The sequence below is a fragment of the Mirounga leonina genome, unplaced genomic scaffold, assembly GCF_011800145.1.
Source record: "Mirounga leonina isolate KUSES-001 unplaced genomic scaffold, KU_Mleo_1.0 Mir_101595, whole genome shotgun sequence".
In the NCBI taxonomy this organism is placed as follows: domain Eukaryota; kingdom Metazoa; phylum Chordata; class Mammalia; order Carnivora; family Phocidae; genus Mirounga; species Mirounga leonina.
The window spans coordinates 5,098,157-5,121,362 of record NW_023270158.1 but is presented as its reverse complement, the minus strand read 5'-3'; the positions used below and the strand labels follow the sequence as shown (position 1 = coordinate 5,121,362).

Sequence of the window (23,206 nt, the reverse complement as noted above, 5' to 3'; positions counted from 1 at the left end):
TCCTCATTTGATTTCCAGTGCAGTTAAGGATGGGATTCCTTATAAAAGGCATTTTAAAGACTGGATAAGCATCTAAAGTGGTAGACCTAAAGCACATCAAATTCCCAAGTAACATTACCCTTACCTGTGGTCCCTTTAATCTCTGGACAGTGAATCCAGGAACTTCGGACTGTGGATTAGAGCAGCTCAGACAGGTTTAATTCATATCCTTTCAAATCACACTTACGTTGTAATAGTTTATTTCATCCAACCTGTTACTTTTGAAGAGTTTTACTGTTAAACATTAATATACAACAAAACAAATTTCTCATCATTGCAGATACTACAGAGAACCCAGCATCCCCTCCTGGGTCTCAGGGGCAAAAAACTGATCAAAAGCTCATAGACTGGTTACAACTGCAAGGAGCAGATGCAAGTACAATAGAAAAGGTAAATTTGTGACAAAAAACACACATTCCTATGTCATTATTACAAAGCAGCTTAGCTCTTCTGTATTTGATATTTGTTTCAGATTGTTGAAGAGGGCTATACCCTTTCTGATATTCTTAATGACATCACTAAGGAAGATCTAAGACACCTTAGACTACGGTAAGAATGGCTTCAAAACATTGTAATAGAAAAACATTGTAATAGAAAATGACTTTTTTCCTGTGATTGTGCTTCTAAATCAGTAGAAAACAAAGTGGTGGTCACTTTCCCCCTTCATTGAAATTAATTTTCTTATCTGTGGCTTAGTCAGAAAACCAGCTACCCAACTTCCCCTCTAACTCTGGAGTTTTCTTCCAATAAAGTTGGGTACCAAAGGGACGAGAAACCTCAGAGCTCCCCACCGCCCCCCAGCAGTCCTCTGCCCTCCGGACTCTCTCCATCCCTTCTTTCCTCAGCCTGCCCTGCACACAGCCACCTGGCCCTCCTATACATGCCCTACTGGAGCCCAAATACAAGGGGACAGAGCTCTATTTAAGAACTGCTTTTCGGCAGTCTAGACAAGTCTAGAATTATATACTGTAGCTTTTGACATAAGGGCTCCTAAAGAAGTTAAGTATTTAGTGGTGCAGCTTTGAAATTCTCTTTTCTTACGATTCTTTAAAGAAGACTCTTGATTGTTTCCTAGCGGTGGTCTCCTCTGCAGGCTCTGGACAGCAGTCTCCCAATACCGAAGAAGGGCTCAGGGGTCCCCGGCCTCCCAAGATGAGGCTGAACCAGTCGGCTAGGCCAGGGGACAGAGGGAGCCAAGAGCGGACATCTTTGTTAAAACTTCTGTTAACACAAATTCCACTGAGTTGACACAAGGAAGACTGCATTATTTAAGAAACTGAAGTTTTAAAGAATTACTGAAATGGGATGGGTTTTGTTTTTTTTTAAACCTGTTACTTATCAACATGTTTTAAAGGTGAGTAGAACTTTATGTACTGTGAGAACAGTGACTGAACTCTGTAATTTTGACATCCCAGAATATTGTGGAATTCTTTAAAACGAATTTCAATGTTGCTTCAGTGGAAAACTCAGTACACCCGTGAAACAGGTGTTTGTTTGAAGTAACAGGGTGGGCTGGGCATCACTGTTTTAGACCATAGATTACTATAAACTGGCATTGTACTTAAAAAGATAAAATTGATAAGAATATGCCTTGTATTTAATGTTTGATATGAGTGTAAATATTAAGAAAATAGCTTTGTATTTAATGTATAAATGAAGAAAACTAAGTTATTTGGCCTTTGAAATGATTATGAAGTGGTCTTATTTAAAAATGGCATTGTTGGGGCACCCAGCTGGCTCAGTCAGTGGAGTGTGCGACTCTTGATCTCAGGATCATGAGTTCGAGCCCCACGTTGGGTGTAGAGATTACTTAAAATATTAAAAAAAATAAAAATGGAATTGTCCTTCTACCCCCTGCCTGGAGATAATACTGTGTTTTATTGAGAAATGACGGTCACTGTGAAGAGGCTTCAGCCCCCACGCTGATGAGGGTGTGCATGCGCCCTTGCAAGGGTCAAGGGAATGCTCACACTCCCCTCAAAGGTAGGAATGGCTTTTGATTTTAGCAAATACCAGCTACCCAACTTCTGGTTTTAGCAAATTGTTCAGTTATTAAAAGAAATAGACCATTTTGAGGAAATAATTTGAAATCTAAAATAATCTTCTATAATATTCACACTAAGTACTTAAGTGTGCAGTAACATCTTTTAATGCAACACTGTACAAAACACATGCACTTACTATCTTAGCCTACATTCTTTTTATGGGGTTTTCTTCCTTGAGTCCAACAGCCCACTGAAGGTGTAACCATCCATCACATGCGATCTCCTATTAACTGATGGACTTAAACTTGATCCACTGATTTGCACCCCGAACTTCAAAAGGCGGATCGCTGCTGTAAATGTGATAGCCTAGTTCTTCCAAAGGCGGTTCAGGATCAGCAGTGGCAAACTGGGCAGCATCCTCAATTTCTTTCCTCACTTCAACATCAATTTCCTAAAAATCAGATTACAGTTCAAGAGGTTTTTGAATAAACAGCAGCTTAGGATGCCAACATGTTGCCAGTATCGAGGACTAGAAGTACTGTTTTTGAAGAGGTGTTTAAATGGCAGTGATCACAGGAATATTTTGGTTTGGAGTACCAGTGATGAATACCTAAAGTCCATTTTTAGGAACACAGAACTGTGCTACTGGGTTGCAAGACTACGCAAACAGGACTGCTTCATAGTGTCCTAGGACACTACAATCCATCCTTTCCCACTGACCGAGGTAGCTCCCCCAGGAGCGGCAGCTCTCTGGGTGCAGAAACACCGGTTGAGCCTACCTTTAATTCTTCGACACTGGCCAGATTGCTGTTCACCATCCTATCCTTGAGAAGCATAATAGGGTCACTCTTACTTCTTACTTCCTGAATCTCTTCTCGTGTACGGTAACTAGAGGGAGGCAAACAAGTAGGTCAGAACAGTTTTCAGAGCTGTCGCTGGGGACATGGTGCCATTATCCTCTCAAAATACAAGAATGCTGCCTCTCACATTCTAGGATCTTTCATAGAAAACTCTGCCCTGGCAATTCCTCTGCCTTCTCAGGCATTCCAACAACAGAGGCCAAGCTTTGAGATTCAGATGTAGGCTATAAAGAAAGTGGTAGAGCCGCTTTGTGCCATTTTAGGTGGGTGGTGAGAACTGTAGACTGGAAGGTGGCGGAATGCCAAGCAGGAAGTAAGTTTAGGAGCCCAGAGAAGTGGGGCCAGCGAAAACTCGAACAGTAGGTTTTCCCCTTCCTGATCCTAGAATACAACTGACCCTTGAACAACGTGGGGCTTAAGAGCACCAACCCCCCATAAACAGTTGAAAATCTGCCAATTTTGACTCCTGAAAAACAAGTCTTAATACAGCATATAATGCATGTAACATACAAAATATCTTTATTAACATAAGCCAGAAGTGTTACAGCCTGAGAAAATACAGAATAGTACTGTTTTATTGAAAAAGAAAATCCCCGTATAAAGTGGACCCAGGCCGTTCAAACCTGTGTCGTTCAAGGGTCAACTGTACATCCTTGTCCTACATCTCTGAAACCTGTTATCATTTCAAGTAACATAAACGGGACGGGAGGGCTCTACTGTTGTTCTGAAAACACCAAGTGTATTTTTCTGTGTAAGTTGCTCTTTGTAACATTTTCCCTTCAAACTCCAATTTACTCCCAGGCTTGTCAGGGCTGGCTTACTCTGACTAAATCTACTTTGGGATGGCAGCATTACATGCCCAAGTTACCAAGGGGACTAGTAAAACTATCTTCCTAGTATAACCTACCATGTTCTGACTGATCTATTTCAACATACTGGATTGCCCCATGTTGCCGGGTGGCCTCACTCCATACCAGCCAGGTTTTCAAATTCCAACTCTATATTGGGGTAATGCCTACAAAAGCTACATGCCCCTAAATATATATACTCCACACCATCGACCTGGTTTATGAAACAATTTCTCTCTGCAATTTTTTTTAAAGCAACTTCTACCCCCAGCGTGAGACTTGAATTCACAAATCTCAGTCACATGCTCTACCCCGAGCCAGCCAGGTGCTCCATCTCTGCAATTTATTGCTGCTCATGCTAACATGAACATAGTACATATTATAAGGATTTTCAGAATGCTCCCAAGCAGAGAGTCAAATACCTACTCAACACCAACTAATTCACTGAATGAGGCCCACTGGTGTTTGGCTTCCAAAGCAAATGTCGAAATGCTTTGCTTTTTCATGTGAGTAGCACCATACAAAGCCCACCCACTTGGGACCCCACTATCTGATTTCCCAAGACCATACCTGACGCCAGGGTCGCTCATGCTGTGTCCATGGTAACGGTAAGTCTGTAGCTCCATCAGTATGGGCCCCTAAAACAGAACCCAGTGGAGACTGAGACAATGGGCACAGCATATCCTTTCAGAGTCAAAGATGTTCTCATCAGATTCTAAGTTGGCTGAGTTGTCAAGAATTTCCTATTAGCTAAAACCTATGTATTCCAGGGCGCCTGGGTGGCTCAGTTGGTTAAGCGACTGCCTTCGGCTCAAGTCATGATCCTGGAGTCCCTGGATCGAGTCCGTCATCGGGCTCCCTGCTCAGCAGGGAGTCTGCTTCTCCCTTTGACCCTCCCCCCTCTCATGTGCTCTCTTCTCATTCTCTCTCTCAAATAAATAAATAAAACCTTTAAAAAAAAAAAAAACCTATGTATTCCATGTTTCATCCTTCTCATTTAGAATCAAAAAGACATTCAACATGTTATAGAGCCCACTGATCTTAAATATTTCATCAGCATTGCCTTTGATAAATAATAATCCTATAAAACAGCTGAGATTTAATGCAGAAAAACCTATTCGAAAGCAGGTATGACACCAAGGGAGGGGGTGGTTTTTATCTTCAGGGTCAATAAAGCTAGCTTCCCCCCCCAGTTCACAGATGAAATGATCTACAAGCATTTGGATCCTTTTAAAAAGCTAGAGAAAAGAAGTACTACAAAATCTCACAGAATAAGCTTAAACGCAAACCTGTAGGTGTGCTGGAAAGTGCAGAAGGGCGGGCAGGTCAATCTCTACCTCACCCCCACTTCATGCAGTTTCAGAGGGGCTGACACCCCATCCTCCCGCGCAGGTCTGGCTAGCATGTGACGAAGATGGTGGTCACTGACAACATCTGAGGAGTAGCCCTGTGACTCTGCTGGCCAGCCCAACCACCTCCAAGACAGCTTCTTCCTGCTACACTAGCCCCCTTCCAGAAGACAACTTTGAACACTGAGGCTCTGGAGAGGGGAGATCTAAGACCCCTGGACAGTTTGGTGCAGTAGTTGAGGGACGGGAGAGGCCCGGCTCTCAGTCCAAGCACCTGGGATCCAATCTGGGCTGTCCTGTACAGTAGCTATGTACCCTTAACCGCTCTGTGCCTTAGGTTACTGTTTTACAGGTGAGGGACCTAACTCCAGGGTTGTGCTGATTAACACAGAAGTGCTTACTACACCGCCTGACTGGCACACGTCAACCCCTCACTAAGTGTCACCTATTTTTCTGTTCTATGCCATCCAGGAGCTACTGGAAAACACAGTGGGTTGGGCTAAGGGGGTTTCTAGACTCTCCCCTAATTCCAAAATCAGGCTGTGAAAGTCAACACATACTATAAACCAGCGATCCTGTTTCCATGTAAGTTTGTACCTTGCATGTTCTTCCAGGAACTGGGGAAGAGGGGAATGATACCGCCCACACCTGGACCTCTAGTCTTGGGAGTCCCAGTGTAGACTGCTGAGCTCACTGCCACCTCAGCCATACTCGATTTCATTCCTCTTTCCTCACATGCAGCCCCTCTCCATCTCCCTCCCTGCTCCACCCCCATTCCCCACTTGCATCACTGCTAGCCGAATCCTACTGCACAGGGGATGTCATGGAAAGGTAAACCCTAGGGACATGCTTTCTGGGCTGTGAACACCAACTGAGAGAGAACACCATCCTTTCTACTAGCTCTGATGGCACCTAAGCCAACCTCACTGTTCCCTCTCCCTCTACTACTCTACCCGAAAGGTCAAGATTCTCAGGACTGAAACAGCAAGACTAAGATGACACACTTTAACCATAACACTTAACTTATGGAAGACAAGCTTACACTGAACACCTATTATCCAAGCAAAGTTCTGTGCTAAGCATTGTGGGGGTCGCCCATCTGCTCACTCAAGGGGCTTACGATTAATGGGGAGGAGGGGTGGAGATTGGAGGCACATAATCAATCAAACCACAAGGCAAAATGCTGAAGGGAGAGCTCAAAGGAAAGATTCACCCCAAATGGGGGCAACGTGGGATGTTTCCCAAGAGGTGAGCTACCAAGACCAGGGAATTTACAAAGGGACCCGATTCACTGGACTCTTCTTCTACCTTATACACCCCTCCTCAATTACCAGCCACCCCTGAAGAGCTACAGTAGACACATGGGAGGCATTCTTTTAACGTTAAGATAAATGTCAATAGATTATCTCTAGCCCAGAGGCCTAGAAAAAAGTCTTACCTTTCCAGATCTACAGTAAGCAGCTGCAAACCTTGTTGCCTCCCGGACACACAAGATATCCATTCCATCCACCTGTTCGTACACAGAAAAGGGCAGAGCATAAATCAAACTGCGTCAAACCATTTTAATGTTACAGGACCCGTTCGTGCGCTAAGAACAGAGAACTCTTCCATTTGTCTGAGATGGTCAAGGACCCACACAGAGGCATCAAACTGCAAAGGGGTAGCCCCAGCCTCATGCCAGGTGTCCTCACCCTCAGCCCAGGAATGAAGTCGCCTCTCTTGTAGTAATCAGTGCTGGCCGCTGCTCTCTCAACAGACGTTCCCATTCCATAGCGGTTATTCTCACAGATGAAAATACACGGCAATTTCCACAAAGCTGCCATGTTGTAAGCTTCAAATATCTGACCCTGGAAGTGTGTATAAAAAGTTCAAGTGGTATTATTTGGCTATTTTTCTCTAGATTTCTTCATCGTCCCCAAAAGCTGCTGCTCTCCCGGGCACGAAAGCTTTCAAAAAACATGAAAAGCTTCACCTTCCACAACGGAGCTTTTAAGGCAAAGGAGTGTGTATGTTGGGGGGTGGGGGAGGAAAAAACGACAAGCATCATCTCTTTTTGCAACCAAAGAAAGTGACAAACCAAAAACCACTCGTTTCAGTGGGGCCAAGGCAGTGGTATATAATACATTAGGAAAAGATCAACATGTAAAACTTTGTGGCTACCTACTTTAATGCTTTACTGTAAATGCTATCGGGCCCACTGGATAACCAGAGTGAGCCAATGTCTGAGAATCAGCATCCAGAGCAGGGCCTCAAGAGTGATGTCCATGGACTGGTGAGGACTCCGAGCATGACAGGAAAAGTACAGGAAGAGCCAGGCTCAGAAACCATGAGAGGAGTCTGCACATTACAGGACTGACAGTGTAAGAACTAGTTTGCCCTGGGTTAAGAAGTAAAAAGGTCCTTCACCCCCAGAGTGTTTGTGAAGCGCTGAGGCAGAGGCGAGCTCTTCCACAGGAGGGCCTGTATGAAGCACTCGTGCCACACGCCACAAAGTAAACCTGTAATGTGGCCGTAAAACCAAATTCCAGCCTGCCCCGAATGGCTACTTCAACTACCAGGCAACAGATGACTTCTCTACAAATGGAACTATGACTATTCAACACTTTGGAAATAAAACTGCAAAGGTTATTTAAAGTCAAGAGACACATACTCACCTGATTGGCAGCACCATCACCATATAAAGTCAAACAGACCTCATCCTTTCCGTTATACTTACAGGCCAGAGCAATCCCTGCTCCCAGGGGCACCTGACAGTGAGGACAACCAAGAAAGAACCACAGAAATCCATGAGGGGAGATAATATTAATGCTCTGAATTTTAAGTCCTGGCCAGAATTTAAGACAGAAATTACACTATCACTACAAACTCCCTACCATGCCCCTACCCCCAATATTATAATCAAATTGGTAAAGCAACATGAATAATTCTTCTATTTCAACCATTAAACAGTAACACTTCTATAAAGATTCAACTACTCAAGAGCCAAAACATGAAACCTAGGTGTTTTTTTTAACATACAGCAGCATCACATTACAAAGTAAGCCAAACAATCTAGTTATAATTTTATGCCATTCTTCATTTTTCCTTTCAAAATTTTTTTTTTTTAACTCTAGTTAGTTAACATATAGCGTAATACTGGTTTCAGGAGGAGAATTTAGTGATTCATCACTTACATATCACACCAGGCTGTTACTTCATTATTCACTAACTGATGAGAACAAAGAGAACTATATAACCACAAAAGCTCGAATGATTTCTAATGTGGCCCCTATGATCCTGATCACCTGCCTTTCCTCCTCAGATACGTACATCCACAGTCTACAGCAGGGAGAGGAAGGGCTAAGTGGATGTCACAAAGCAATTAATGTACTTAAACGAAAAGGTGAAGGTATAAGCTGCTGCTGGGGGCTCTTGCTTACTTATAAAACATAACAAAACCTAAAAGGAAGAATTTTAAATCATTGTCCAAATCTAACTATTCACTGATCAAATGGTAGGCTAGGAAGCAATAGGTCTTTTAAAGTACACCAAGCCGGGGCGCCTGGGTGGCTCAGTCGTTAAGCGTCTGCCTTCGGCTCAGGTCATGGGATCCCAGGGTCCTGGGATCGAGCCCCGCCTTGGGCTCCCTGCTCAGCGGGAAGCCTGCTTCTCCCTCTCCCACTCCCCCTGTGTTCCCTCTCTCACTGTGTCTCTCTCTGTCAAATAAATTAATAAAACCTTTAAAAAATAATAATAATAAAGTACAAGCCCCCAAAGTACTAAAATATTTCAGAGGGAAGTTCTCCGGGGTATGAAATGTTAAGATATGGTCCAGGGCCAAATCTAGGAAAGCATGCAATCCTCATCCTCAGCGTGGATCACCTGAGCTCCAACGATGCCATTGCCCCCATAGAAGTTCTTGGCATACATATGCATTGATCCACCTTTTCCCTTAGCACAGCCTCCTCTTCGTCCTACAAATGGCAGCATGTGCACATACACATCAAAAACCAAATATACAAAAGAAAACCACACCCCAAGTGTTTACTTAGAGGCTCAACCACTAGAACTCACAGGCTAATTCAATTCTATAAGCACCCTTCCCTCTATGCAAATACATATTCCACCCGTATCTCCTGGTCCTTTAAATGAAGGTTAATCCAGTCCCATGTCCTTGAACTTTCCAGCTCTCTAGCCACTGAGTTTCCTTTAGATGTTAGCATCATGGTACCCTGGACATTTTTTTTTGGCCAGTTACAAACATCTTCCAATTTCTCCTACACTGGTACGCTGAACAGTTCAAGAGTCAAGGGGGACAAAGGGAATATTAAAGATTCCTAGAATTTAAATTGCATACTATGAAATGCTCCTACTCTCAATTTACTTTCTATGATTGCTAATTTCTACTGGCGTGCTTGAGTGACAAACAGTATTCTGATTTTACGAAGCTAACATTTTTAAACTTTCACCTGAAGGGCCAGATGACCTCAAAAATGGTCAGTTTACTCAAAAGCACAACAGAGGTACCAAAGCACCAAAAGGGAGAGAGAAAGAGCCAGGCTCAGAAACCATGAGAGGTTTTTTTTTTAATACTCAAAAAAGTTTTAATATTAAGTTGTAACAGCATCTTACTATGAAAAATCTGCACTTATTTCACTAATTTCCCCTTTTTGAAAATCAATAGCAAACCTGTAAGCTCTGCAAGAATTTCTCGGACAGAAAGTCCACGAGTAAAGGTAAAGCCATGAGCCCGATAGGCTGTGATAAGATGGTCTGTGGGATTTATGCCGGCCTCCAGGCCCACACAACAAGCTTCCTACATTAAAGGAAGAAGCAGTAATGAGTCAATACAATACATATTTCTAGATAAAATTCCCAGCCTATTATGAAAATTTGGCCTAGTAGAACTCTCAATAACCACAAGAGGAGCTCTATTTTTCATTGGAAACAGAACAGAGGGCAAAGTTCAAGCCAGAATCTACAAACTGGAAATTCACAGATGTAGTTTCAAGCCAGTACAGTGATTTGGAAAAAAAAATCCTGAACTAGATGTCAACATTAATACTGGGAGAATTTCATAGGAAAATAGACACTTCTGTTTTCTCTTGAGGAACCAAAAAGAGGAAGCATTAACCTCAAATTTCCAAATGGCACCAACTGGCTGGAACCAAGTGATGGTGTCCCCCGGTGGGCCGGGCCTGCCGAATCTAGTCCACTACCAGTCCCACCTTCTTCACTAATTTATTCCACCCAGCCGGTCCCCACAGGCATTTGAATTTGTAACCCTTGGCCTAAACCCACAAAACAAAACACAAAGTGAAAACCCTTTTGCCCACAAGTATAAGCACTACAGGTGATCACAAAGCCATCAAGGCGCAGGACACCAGCAACGGGAAGTGTGCGTGACTTCCTTAGCATGAGCTTTGTAGCAGGCCTCAGCATGCTCGTCTTTATTCTGACAGGCCGGCCTCGAATTCTTTAGACGCCTAAGGTGGGGTAAAAACCAATAACTACAAACCATACTTAAATTCCTACATCTAACATGGTTTTATTACAAAACCACCACTCACCTGACCATCACACAAGTGACAGAAACCACGAATAATTTTCTGTTTATACAGCTGATCTGCCTTTAACTCCATCCGGCGAACAGTCTGCATCATCCTATAGTACCTGAGCCCGTCCTCCCTGGTGAGCACTGTGGTGACAGGAGGGCCCTCTTCTAGCCGATGAAGATCGCATTTCTGAAATGGAATCAGACAGTTAACTTCCAGTTACTACAATATAAACGCTGACAACCCACTGTAAGATCTGTTATCTTATTGCAATATTATTTAACTTGAAAACCAGCAGAGGAGCACATAAGAGATGCCACATATTGCTTCTGACTCCTTAAATCATAAAGCTCACTGTGCAAGAGGATCGAGTTTTAGAGGAAAGAAATCTAAGATGACTTTCACCAAAAATCCATGGAAGTCAAATGAGTTATAGGTTGAAAGACAAACTTTCAAAGAAACGTTGTAAGAAACTTTTTAAAGATTTTATTTATTTGAGAGCAAGCGAGTGAGCACAAGCAGGAGGAGCAGGAAAAGGAGCAGCAGACTCCCCACTGAGCAGGGAGCCTGATGCAGGGCTTGTGTACCTGTGGAAAAATTACTAACACAAAGCAAAACACTTCTTACCTTAATTTCAAATGTAGCATCATTTGCAAAATTACGGGAGGCCACGAGCACTCTGCTTGCCTTGAAAGACCAAAATATACAAATATATCAGTACTTTTTATTGTCAGTATTTTTGAAAGTCATTATTATTATTAATCACTTATCAGGATGCTGTCCTGGAATTTTCATAAGCCCCAACATATTCACGGGTGTATCCTCCATTCTCTTTACTGTGTTGGGATCTTGCCTTCAAAATGAATCCATGCTCTGGCCAATGAAACATGATCATACCCACTTCTGAAGGGTAACAGCAGAAAGAGAAAGGAGACAAAAATCAAACCCATCCACGTGGCCATTCTGTTTCCAAAGAAATTACAGTGAAAATAGAATGAAGTTAATGGCCAAACTGAAGAGACTAGATAACCTGTGGGCTTTATTTCTGCTATCTGCAGTCATAACCAGACATTGAACAAGCCAAAGCTTTACTTTCATTATTATTCACATAAAACTATGATCCAATTCCTATTTCAGGCCAACCACTATTCTATGAAATGGCTCCATAAGAAACATATTTTAAACTACTAGAAGTATGAGATACAAGCCTCAGAAGGGAGAAATGTTCTCTGCAACCAGCGTTCCCTTCTTGCTGTTTGGGCAGCTGTTACTGCTTGGGTGGCAAAAAGTGGGGGAAATGTTTCCTTTCCACTTTTTCGATTGAACATACCTGCTCACAACGGAAGTACTCTATGTGATGGCTAAGGTCCAGATTAGACCACAAAGATTTACCAATTACTATTACTGTATTATTTTAGCCACATTCTGCCACGTTTTCAAACACTGATATGTAAATTGACATGACTTCTTTTCATGGAGACTTGAAGCATATTCTTCAGATCCCACAAAAAGTACTTTTGATGTATTCCTACAGTGTATTATTACCTTACCGTCCAACTTCTAGCACTGGACTTGATCCTGGTGAGAAGGGTTAAAGTTGACCTGCTAAGCGCCCCTCCAAGTGTACAAAAACCTATTATCTACTTCTCTTCATCCATCAGCATACCATTATCTGATAAAGCCAACAAGACAATGACCTTGCTGTAGGAAAAATGCTTAAAGACTAGAAATAAATGCTTAAGTTAGAGGCAGAGAGAATCCATTAGTATACCTAAGAATATGTGAAGAAAACTGAGGAATTTGGAAAGAAGTAAAGCTAAGCAGGGTGAGGTGACAAACTAAAGGCGATGTTTGGCAATCATGAAACAGACCAGTTATTTTTGCCAGTTAACAAATTACATTGTGGGGCCAGAAATTTTTCTTGTAATGCAAAATAAATGTCCAGATACAGCTACAAAAACTGTAGTTTTCAGAAATATTTAAAACTAGAGACCTTGTTGGGGTGCCTGGGTGGCTCAGTCGTTAGGCGTCTGCCTTCGGCTCAGGTCGTGATCCCAGGGTCCAGGGATCGAGCCCCGCATCGGGCTCCAGCCCCGCATCGGGCTCCCTGCTCGGCGGGAAGCCTGATTCTCCCTCTCCCACTCCCCCTGCTGTGTTCCCTCTCTTGCTCTCTGTCAAATAAATAAAATCTTTAAAAAAAAAAAAAAAAAAGGCGATTCCTTCTCCCTCTGCCCCTCCCCCTGATCACATGTGCGCTCTCTCCCTCTCAAATAAATCAATCTTTAAAACAAAAAAACAAAAAATGAGACCTTGTTGAAACACTAAAATCCTACACCTGAAACTAATATTACACTGTGTCAACTAATTGGAATTCAAGTAAAAACTTAGTAAATAAAACTAGAGACCAAACCAGCTAGTAACCAACCATAACCGAGAAGAGGTAAATTTCTTTCTCCATCTTAAAGTTGAAACCAAGAATGACGGACAATTCTATATAATATAGAGCAGGAAGGCAAGGTCAAAGACTACGACTGCCGGAAAGCTACTCATATCCTTTCTCCCTGTTTCATCATTATCCATCTCAAAAATAAGAGGAATCACTCATATAATGGGTAAAAGGAGCTGAGTTAAGAAGCTAAAAGTCCTATCAGAAGTATGAGTGTATCATAATTTATAACTGTTAAGGCTGTTGAAAAAATTACCTTTCATTTTCTCTGGAGAGCCCTAAAAAGCTTCTCTGTTAAATAGGATTCCTCTTTGAGAGACCATGGACGAACCCACTCACATTTTGAAAAATAAAAACTTTTACGTTCCTAAATACATGGGAACCATTCAAGTCAAAGAGGGAAAATAGCTCAAAAATTCCAAATTCTACCAGTGTAAATTAAAAATCTTCCCTATTACTTAAAAAGCCAAAAGTATACTGGTAGTGAAATTCTCAAAGGATCATAATGGAAATACAAACAATAACAATTTTAAACGCAATTTCATCTGTGAAATAACTGAAAACACTCAACCTCATTCAAAGATGAAATCACAGGTACTTAAGCAACTTAAGTTACACTGGGCCTTCTGCTTTCATTTTAGAAACTGTCATTTTGTAGGAGGTGCATCCAATTTCTAAAGGTTTTGGTGGGATGGCTGAAGGGTGGCAAACCAAGGGAGAAAAGAGGGAGACAATGTCCCAAGTCTTCTACCTAGGCCGGCCCCTAGTAACCCGAGAAGTAAACACTGTAAATTACAGCAACATTTTCCCTTAGGTTCTCGAAGATATTAAATACTACACCTACTTTATACAATGAGTTTGTTAAAAGACAAATTCCTTAAACCTATTTGTATCACCTATGCTTAGAAAGTGGTTGTTTGTCTTGATGGTATTAACATCTGATGTGCTTACTTAATTTTTTTTTTTTTTAAAGATTTTATTTATTTGAGACAGAGAGAATGAGAGACAGAGAGCATGAGAGGGAGGAGGGTCAGAGGGAGAAGCAGACTCCCCGCTGAGCAGGGAGCCCGATGCGAGACTCGATCCTGGGACTACAGGATCATGACCCGAGCCAAAGGCAGTCGCCCAACCAACTGAGCCACCCAGGCGCCCTGCTTACTTAATTTTTAAAGACACTTTTGCAAATCAAAGTGTCAAGCCCACAATCACTGGGAACCTGGCAAGCAATGGAGTATGAAACTTGTCCAGTTCCTGACAGTTTCAAGTGTGTTTTCCTTTATCTGACAATGATCTTTTTTTAGCATTAAGAAGTACAGGTTCAAAAAAGAAAGTACAGGTCTCTGATGATTCTAAAACAAACACTTTGAACACTCTAGCCAGTGTTAACCCAACTGAAACCTGATAAATAAGCACACTAGACCCAAGAGCCTAAAGTGCGCTGAGCACTCTGGGGACATCTCATCAATAATTACAGGTTATGGAAACACTGATTACCTGATTTGCTCTGTTACAAGGACAGGGAGATATTAAACAGGGTTTCAGCCCACAGACACACATAATCTACAGTTAATACATAATTCTTCAAAATATTTTTGTATGTCTTACTATAATTAATGCCACATATGCAAGCAACAGGAAAAATAAGCAAAACAGCCAAAAAAGAGGGCCGGCTCAAAGTAAGGAGCACTAGCTCTTTCACTGTCTCTAATTCTTATTTTTAAAAAAGTAATTAAATAAATGTTATACACAGGAATCCATTTCCGTTGTAATAATCTTTTCTCTCAGTAACAATTTTTGACTAAATGAAGTTATATTCCACTCTGGTTTTATCCAGCTAACAAATTACTGTAACTCAAAATTCATTTCTATTTGATTTGGGCGGTATTATGTCATTTTTGAAGAGGCCACAGTTTTATTGAGATGAAGTGCAATTTGCATTCCATGCCAACGCATTGCTGAAAGAATGGAAAACACAAGCAGGAGTATTCTGGGCAGCCGAGCAAATGAGCCTCATATTAAGTAATGACTTCTCTCTGTTCCTAGGGACACAGAGGTGACAGTAATTTGAAAATGTACACAGCAGTTTTCTTACTGCAGAACACCACCAATTCTATCAAAGGTTTTCTTTTCTACTGCAGGCCTTTAAATTTAACATGATACAGAACTAAGACCCTCATATAAAGTTGAAAACATGTTTCCATTACTTACATTCAACTAAAAAGCGAAGATGTGGAGATTAAATAGCCTAGTGCCCGGCACACATTAAGAGCTCAAGAAATGTTGGATATATCATGTGATATACAGAAATAAAACGGAAACGGGCTTATCCTTCAGGTGGATCTAATTGCAATTAAATGCTAGTAACTGATGAACCAAATTGTTTTGTAATTACTTCAAAAAGATTCCCAGAAGAGTATACTTCCTTTCAATGATCTCTGCCCATACTAGGCAGAACGGCCCCCAAATACTGGGAGTTACTAGAACTTGTACTGCAAGTCAAGCCTGGCTGCAGTTGTACCCAGTAATACTACCTCCCCACACTTAGAGGTCAAAATGCTTGAAGGCCTTAGGCACATCTACATGCTGGAGCCATCAATAGTGCTAACCTCTAACCCCACCCTCCCAAGCACCACTGCTGTTTTCTTCAGCTACTTTTACCCTAAGCGTGTGTGTTTAAGGGGGAGGGCGGTTTCCTCTGGGTTCTGCTTGACTGCTCTTGAAGTGACTGCCAAGAAAAACTCAATGTTGAGGGAAGGGGGGGTAGTTTCTGGGGAGCATGACCCGGACTTAACCCTACAGAGCTGGGTGCAGGTGTTCCACAAATGTATACCCAACTGGGCACTGAAATAACATTTAACATACGTGTTAAAAGGTTAACATACGTGTCACGCATTTAAGCTTCACAACCCCACGGGGTGAATACTCGTATTATCTCCTCTTTAGAGAGAAGGAAACCGAGCACGGGAGATTTAAAACAAAAACAAAAACAAAAACTTGCCCAAGGTCTAGTAAATGGTGAGGCAGGTGTTTGAACCGGACCAGTCTCCGGATTTCACGCTTTTAAACAGAGTACATGGCCTCTCAGTCAAGATGAATGAAATCAGAAAGATTTAAACTGAATGGGCAGGATCAACTGGAGACTCGGGGATGCCCAAGGCCCCCTCTTCTCTCCGCAGTAAAAGAACGGGCACTTCTGGAGCACACCTACTTTCGCCGGCGCCGGGAGCCGCGGCTAACCTCCCCCCGGACCTTGTAGAGCTCCCCTCCCCCCAGTCGCTGCCGAAGGGCCCGGCAGCCGCTCGTCCCGGGGCCGGGAGCCGAGTGCCAGGAGCGAAGGCAAAACAAAAGACCCGCGGCTCTCGGGACGCTCCGCAGCGCCCTCGGCGGCGCCACTCCGCGCGCCCCCAGACTCGGGCCGTCCTCTCGCGTCCTCTCGCGTCCTCCAGGATCGGGCCCCGCCTTGGCCCCGGGCCCCGCCTCGGCCCCGCTCGCGCCCTACCCCGGGCCGCCCACGCTGCCTCACCGGCTTCTGGGCGACGCCCGACAACACGCGAGACACAGCGGCGAGCATTTTCCTCATGGATTGTCGGCAGTGGCGGCGACGGCAGCGACTCCCAAAGACTCCAGCAGCGCGGCCCAGGAATCTCCAAGTCTCCTTCAGGCGCCCGGAGGGGACGCCACGCCTTAACCGCAGCACGATGCGAGGCAACGGAAAGACGTCATGCGCCGCGCCGGGCCGCAGGCCAACCAGGCGGGCTCCTAGGGTGTGCCCCGCCCACCAAAAAGGCCCGCGACCGCTCATTGGGTGTCGGCGCCAGAGATGGCGGGGGCTGGAGGCTCCTTCCGTCACCACGCCACGGAAGGGTGAGGATGCCGGGCGTTGGGTGCGTCGGCCTGGGAAAGTGGAGCCCCGCCTCCAGGGCCCCGCGGGAAAATAGCCTTTTCCTTAGGTTTAGCAGCTCCGACTAGGCGTGCACGATCGTGCAGGTCACCTACCGTGCGCCCAGTCCTGCCGGTGCTGCACTTTTGCAGCCTTCGCTCAGTACACGGGATAATGAAGATTTACGGCATGGTCGGAGCCAAAAGCCTGGCACTCCGCTCTGGAACATCTGGTTTCTTTAAATGGTTCTGCTAACTTGTCTTAAAGAGATCATGTAGCAGTTGTAAAATGCTGTCCTGTCTACTTGAGCTACGATCTAAAAATCGGTTCCCCAGGTAAATATTGAGAGATCAATGGAAAAAGCTTCTAGCTCTAGTTATTGGTTCACAAGCTCAACGTGAGTTAACAACAGCATAACACATCTGATAATAAAAACATACGCAGGGGCGCCTGGATGGCTCAGTCGTTAAGCGTCTGCCTTGGGCTCAGGTCATGACATGATCCCAGGACCGTGGGATAGAGACCGGCATCGGGCTCCCTGCTCAGCGGGAGGCCTGCTTCTCCCTCTCCCCCACTTGTGTTCCCTCTCTCGCTGTGTCTCTGTGAAATAAATAAATAAAATCTTTAAAAAAATAATAAAAGCGTACACAAAGAAACACAAAAACAACTCTGGGCTCTATTGAGTGACTTGGTCAAAGGGCTGGTTGTGGGCTACTGGGATTGCACCTGGGGTACGGGGTTCAGATTTGGGCTCCCCATTTAAGGGGAATAGTGTCAAAAATGGGTGGAATCCAGGGGACTGGTCAGAATGGTGAGAGGCTGAAGTTATAATTTGTGAAGAATGATTAAAAGAGTTCGGGGAAAAGCCAGACTAACTTGGAGTGGGCTAGGTTATGTTTTGTTAACATAACAAACATCAATCTCCACATTTCAGTCACTCCAAGAACTTGAAGTGATTCAAGTCACCTTGTTTACACTACAGGTCCCTCACAGCTTGGTTGGGGCTCTGCTCCATGTCATCTTCACTCTGGCACTCAGACTGATGGAATAGCCTCTATAGGAACTTAACCATGGTAGAGGGCAAAGAGATCATTTAAACTGGCTCTCAAAGCTTCTACCCAGAAGAGACACATGTCACTTCTTCTCAATTTCCATAAACCAGAGCTAGTCGCCCAACCATATCTGAGTTCAGCAGGGTGAGGTATAATCCTCCAGTCAGGAGGAAACCCAGAAAATAGGATGAACAGTAAAACCATAGAGGATTGGATGCATCATTACACATTTCCATGCCAGTCATGTTCCATGAGAAAGAGCTATTGTGTGCATCTGTGTGAATAAAAGGATTTCAGTTCAGTATAACAGTGAATTTCCTAACCATAAGAATTGTCTCATGAGAAGATTCCCTACCGGTGTCACCAAAAGTGTTCAAAGCAAAAGTTCAAAGCATGACCAGATGCCAGAATGGCTAGAAGGAGGACTTTGACACTGGCAGGAGGCTCAGCTGAGAGACCTTGTTGATTCCTCCCACCTATATGACTAGGTAACCGTGAGAAGAGCACTCCTCAAAGGAGTGAGCAGGGCCATTAAAAGGTAGGGATGGAAGTGAGATGCTGCTGCTGATTGAATGGGAAAGGTGAAGAAAAAGAGAGGCAAAGGATCAGAGGTCAGATGCCCAGGTCACAAGTAGCAGCTGGCCTGGATGGTTTGGGACATGTTGGCCTGGAGGCGGTTGTAAATCTGGAACGTATGGCTAGAAATAGGAATTTGGGAGTTATTTGCATCGGGGTGATGTTGATTTGTGTGTCCAAGAGCAATGTAGGACATATGGACATAAACAAAGTCATTCATTGATTTAACCCTATTTATTGAGCACTGATTGTGTGTTAGGTACTGCACTAGGCACCGGGGATATAGCAAGGAACAAGTAGAATAGAGGCTGTATCTCACAGAGCTTACAGTCTAATGGTAATTAACAAGTGCACATAAATATTAGATGAACACATAATACTAACAATAGATGGTGTGAAAAAAAACAGGGTGAAGGGATAGAGAATAAGGAGGAGGATCAGAAAGGCTCCTCTGAGAAGGGGACAGGTGAGCAGAGACCTGAATGCAATCAGGAGGCAAACTATGCAAAAATCCCAAGGAGAGCTTTTCATACAGAGGGATCGACAAATACAAATGCCCTGAGGTGGAAATAAATTTTGTATATCAGAAGACTAGCAAAAAGACCAAGTGACTTTGGTGGCATAAAACAGGCAGCGGGCCCAAAGAAATGAAGTAGAAAAGAGAGACACCAGCAAAGGAGGGCCCGAGTGGAATTTTTTGTTTTTCTTAGGAGGAAATGGAATTTTGTTTTGAGTGGGATAGGAAGCTATTGGAGGGATGGGAGCAGGGAAGTGGCCTTGATTTAATTTCCATTTCTACTGAACACTTAAGAACATTCTCGTTGCTTCTCAGAGTCCATAGTCTTCTCTGAGAAACAAACTGAGGGTTCTAGAGGGGAGGGGGGTGGGAGGATGGGTTAGCCTGGTGATGGGTATTAAAGAGGGCACGTACTGCATGGAGCACTGGGTGTTATGCACAAACGATGAATCATGGAACACTACATCAAAAACTAATGATGTAATATATGGTGATTAACATAATAAAAAATAAAATAAAAAATAAAATCTTAACAAAAATCAAATATAAAAAGATAAAAATAAATTTGTACATATGTCTGGCACCTTTTGAAATTTAAAGTTTTCCTAAAATTAATTTTTTACATTTAAATTTTCCTAAAAAATTTAAAATTTTCCCTAAAATTGAAAAAAAAAAAAAGAACATTCTGGTTGCTGAATGGACAGTTGATCATGTAGGAACAAGAGATCCCTTAGTGCTTGTTCTTTGAGTTCTGGGTAGCTTCTGCTTCCTTTGGGGGAACTTGTAGTTGTAGACAGTAGCAGACTGGATCTAAGTTGTTCTTTCCTTCGTATTTGCAAGAAGCAGATCCTACATCCTCTGTGTGTCATTGCTACCCAAACACTATAAAGATTTAAGACATAGGATTTTATAAGAATAATGAAGGGAAATGTGTATATCATTGTTTCTCCAAGTTTGGATCACTGTACAAGTCCAGATAGACTGACCAGGTTATGTTGCAGTAACACATGAGTCTCAAGTATCAGTAACACATGAGTCTCAAGTATCACTCAGGGTCTATGTCCAACATGGATCATCCAGGGACTTTATCCATGATGTCACTCAAAAACCCAGGATGATACTCTAATATTTCAATACATAACCGTCATGGTCAATGCGGCAGGAAAGGAGAGGGCGCCGAAGGGTCTCACGACGGCCCTTAAATACTTTGGCTGAGTATCCCCGGTCTCTAGAGATGGTGGCTCAGTGAACTCCTCTGCCATCCAGCAAGCAGCACGCTCTCCAACAAGGGGACTCCTCCTTGGATGCTGTATTTCAGCCCTGGGGGCAGTGGCTGCTTTTCTATCTGCTATTCCTGTATCCTTTATATTTCTCTTTATGTCTTCTCCCTCCTACTCCAACCCCCTATTATTTGAGCAATAAGATAAATAGCGGTAGTAGTGGATTGTAACCCATCGAAGAAAATAAACACCCATGAATCCATACAGACATAAATACATATTTAAATAAATAAGTAGGGGAGAAGAGGCAACTTTTCCTTAACAAGGTACTAATCACACAGGATAAAATAGTAAATTCACAATGGAGAAACAGGTAACCCAATTTTTAATAAGTAGGATTTTTTTTTGCACTTTTTTTTTTTTTTTTTGTCAGAAATTTCAAAGCTAGAGTTGGAAGTGACCTTGAGGGTGAGGGACACTTCAGGTGTTGTATGAGTGGTGACAGGCTAAGGTTGCAGTTCATAGTCATTGGCTATGGGCCATAATATTCTCATCTGTGCTAGAACATTAACAAAGGACTCTTGCCTCTGGGGGAGGAGAGGCCAAGGAGATGGAGAAATAATTATGAAAGGCAGGGACCTGAGGAAGAGAAAATCTTAAGAATAAAGAATAACATGTGTTAGGGAAGGTGTGGAGAAAAGGAGGCCCTCGTGCACTATGGGTGGGGATAGAAATTGTTGTACCTACCATGGAAGACAGTGGGGACTCAAATTAAAAATAGGACTACCCTATGATCCAGGATGCTACTTCTGGGCATCTATGTGAAGAAAAGGAAAACACTAACACCCCTATGTTCACTGAGGCATTGTGCACAATAGCCATTTACGGAAACAACCTCAGTGTCCGTCGCTGGATGAGTGCAGGAAGGAGATGTGATCTACAGGCAACATGGAAAATCATGCAGCCACCGGAAGAAGGAAATCGTGCCATTTGCGACGACATGGATGGACCTGGAGGGTATTATGCTAAGTGAAGTACGTCAGACAGCGAAAGACAAACACCATATGATCTCACTTACATGTGGAATTTAAAGAAAGGCAAAAACAAAAACAAAACCCAGGCTTATAGATACGGAGAACATAACGGTGATTGCCAGACGTAGATGTGGGAGGTGGGCGAAGTGGGTGAAGGGAGTCAAAAGGTACAAACTTTCAGTGAGTCCTGGGGTGTCGTGTACAGCATGGTGACTATAGTTAATAATGCTGTATTGTATATTTGAAAGATGCCAAGAGAGTAGACCTCATCTTTAAAATGTTCATCACTTTGGAATGCCTGGGTGGCTCAGTCGGTTGAGCATCTGCCTTCGGCTGAGGTCTTGATCTCAGGGTCCTGGGATTGAGTCCCACATCGGGCTCTCTGCTCAGCGGGGAGCCTGCTTTTCCCTCTGCCTGCCGCTCCCCCTGCTTGTGCTCACTCTCTCTCTCTGACAAATAAAATCTTTAAAAAAAATTTTTAAAAATGCTCATCACAAGGGAAAAAAGGTACTGTGTGGTGCTGGCTGTTATCTAGACTTATTGTGCTGATCATTTCACAACATGTACAAATGTCAAATTGTTATGTTTTACCCCTGACACTAATATAATGTTATATGTTAATTATCTCAACTTAAACAAGAAAAAGAACGCTTTCATTTCCTAACTTACAGGAAAATAAACATTGACAGGCTCTATAAAAAAAAGAGGAGGACTTCAGAGCTTGGGTGGAATGGGAGATGAGAGACACTTCCGTCTGTCTCCAGCACTCCTGTCCACCAGGGCTCTCTGCTCTCTGGGTGAAGCCAGAGGACTGAGTGAAATATGCTTTTCGGCCTTTCCTTTGCAAAGTTTCCCCAAAAGTACTCAATCAAGCTGAACTTGAGGGCAAATCATGGTCCTTATGTGCCTTTGGCTTTCTTGGTGGGAGCTGCTTCCACACCAACCCCCACCCCCGCGAATGACTTACAATAGAATGATCATATACCCAGGTGAAAAAAGTCAGTGAACGCTTGAGTGTGTTTGATGTGCTAGACCCCATGCTGGAGGAGGGATTATGGCTAGGGGCTATTTTGACTTTGGAACCATATAAATGTTTTATATAACCATAAAACAAAATGGAATAAAAATGGAAATGAGAAGCAACAAATGAATTTAACCATATACCTAGTTGCTAGAATAATTGCACAGAGAAGGCCTGGAGCTATTGAACAACACAGTATTAAAACCAGAACGAAAACATCTGCCAAAAAAAAAATCTTAAATCTTAGATTTTCTGCATAAAAGAGACACAAATATAAAATCAAAGAGGTCAAAGCCTGGTGGGCCTGAATTTGAACTGGAAAGAGCAGTATAAACTCATGTCTATCTTCCCCTTAAAAGATATACATCCTAACTCTCTCCACTGGAAAGACCTAGAAGCGAAGAGCTGCCCAGTAGTAATTATTCCAAAAACTGCTAAAAGAATCAAGGATTTATCCGGCCTCTCCTGTACAGACTGAATTTCACTGTAAACCAATAGTTGTTGAGGGAAAGATCTTTATGGGACAGTTTCTGCTAATAAATACAGAAGGAATCCTCGAGTTTTCATATCCCAGGCATTAAATAATGGATCTAGCCACCAGGAACTTTAGAACCAGGACTAAATTGAGAGCACCTGATCAAGCAGCAGCCCCGTACCTCTTGCCAGAGATCAGCCCAGGCACCTCACCCACCTGCAGAATCTTCTGGCCTCCAAATCCAAGCAGAATTCCAGCAAGCCTCTAGGCTTTCTACCAGCTGGCAGGATGCAATCTGTAAAATCAAAAAATGGGGAAAGAGCTAGTGTCTTTAAAAACCAAATAGCAAGGGGCACCTGGGTGGCTCAGT

General features: G+C 43.2%; 2 protein-coding genes across 2 annotated transcripts in view; one reads left to right on the top strand and one right to left on the bottom strand.

Moving 5' to 3' along the window:
- MAP3K15 (mitogen-activated protein kinase kinase kinase 15) overlaps positions 1-1,230 on the top strand; it is a 121,197-nt gene extending 119,967 nt beyond the window's left edge. Inside the window, exons 27-29 of the mRNA XM_035000495.1 lie at positions 320-429; positions 512-588; positions 1,115-1,230. Of these exons, the coding sequence (XP_034856386.1) occupies positions 320-429; positions 512-588; positions 1,115-1,214 (287 nt within the window). The 3' untranslated portion in view covers positions 1,215-1,230. The remainder of the gene's footprint in view (positions 1-319; positions 430-511; positions 589-1,114) is intronic.
- PDHA1 (pyruvate dehydrogenase E1 subunit alpha 1) lies at positions 177-16,776 on the bottom strand. Its single transcript, XM_035000486.1, has 11 exons — positions 16,585-16,776; positions 11,243-11,302; positions 10,631-10,804; positions 9,750-9,876; positions 8,943-9,034; positions 7,736-7,828; positions 6,773-6,928; positions 6,520-6,591; positions 4,303-4,370; positions 2,804-2,912; positions 177-2,475 (listed from the first exon to the last, which is right to left on the bottom strand). Exons 1-11 carry the CDS (start codon positions 16,639-16,641, stop codon positions 2,311-2,313), a joined length of 1,173 nt encoding a protein of 390 aa, XP_034856377.1. The 5' UTR covers positions 16,642-16,776; the 3' UTR covers positions 177-2,310.
- Positions 16,777-23,206: the final 6,430 nt, after the last annotated feature.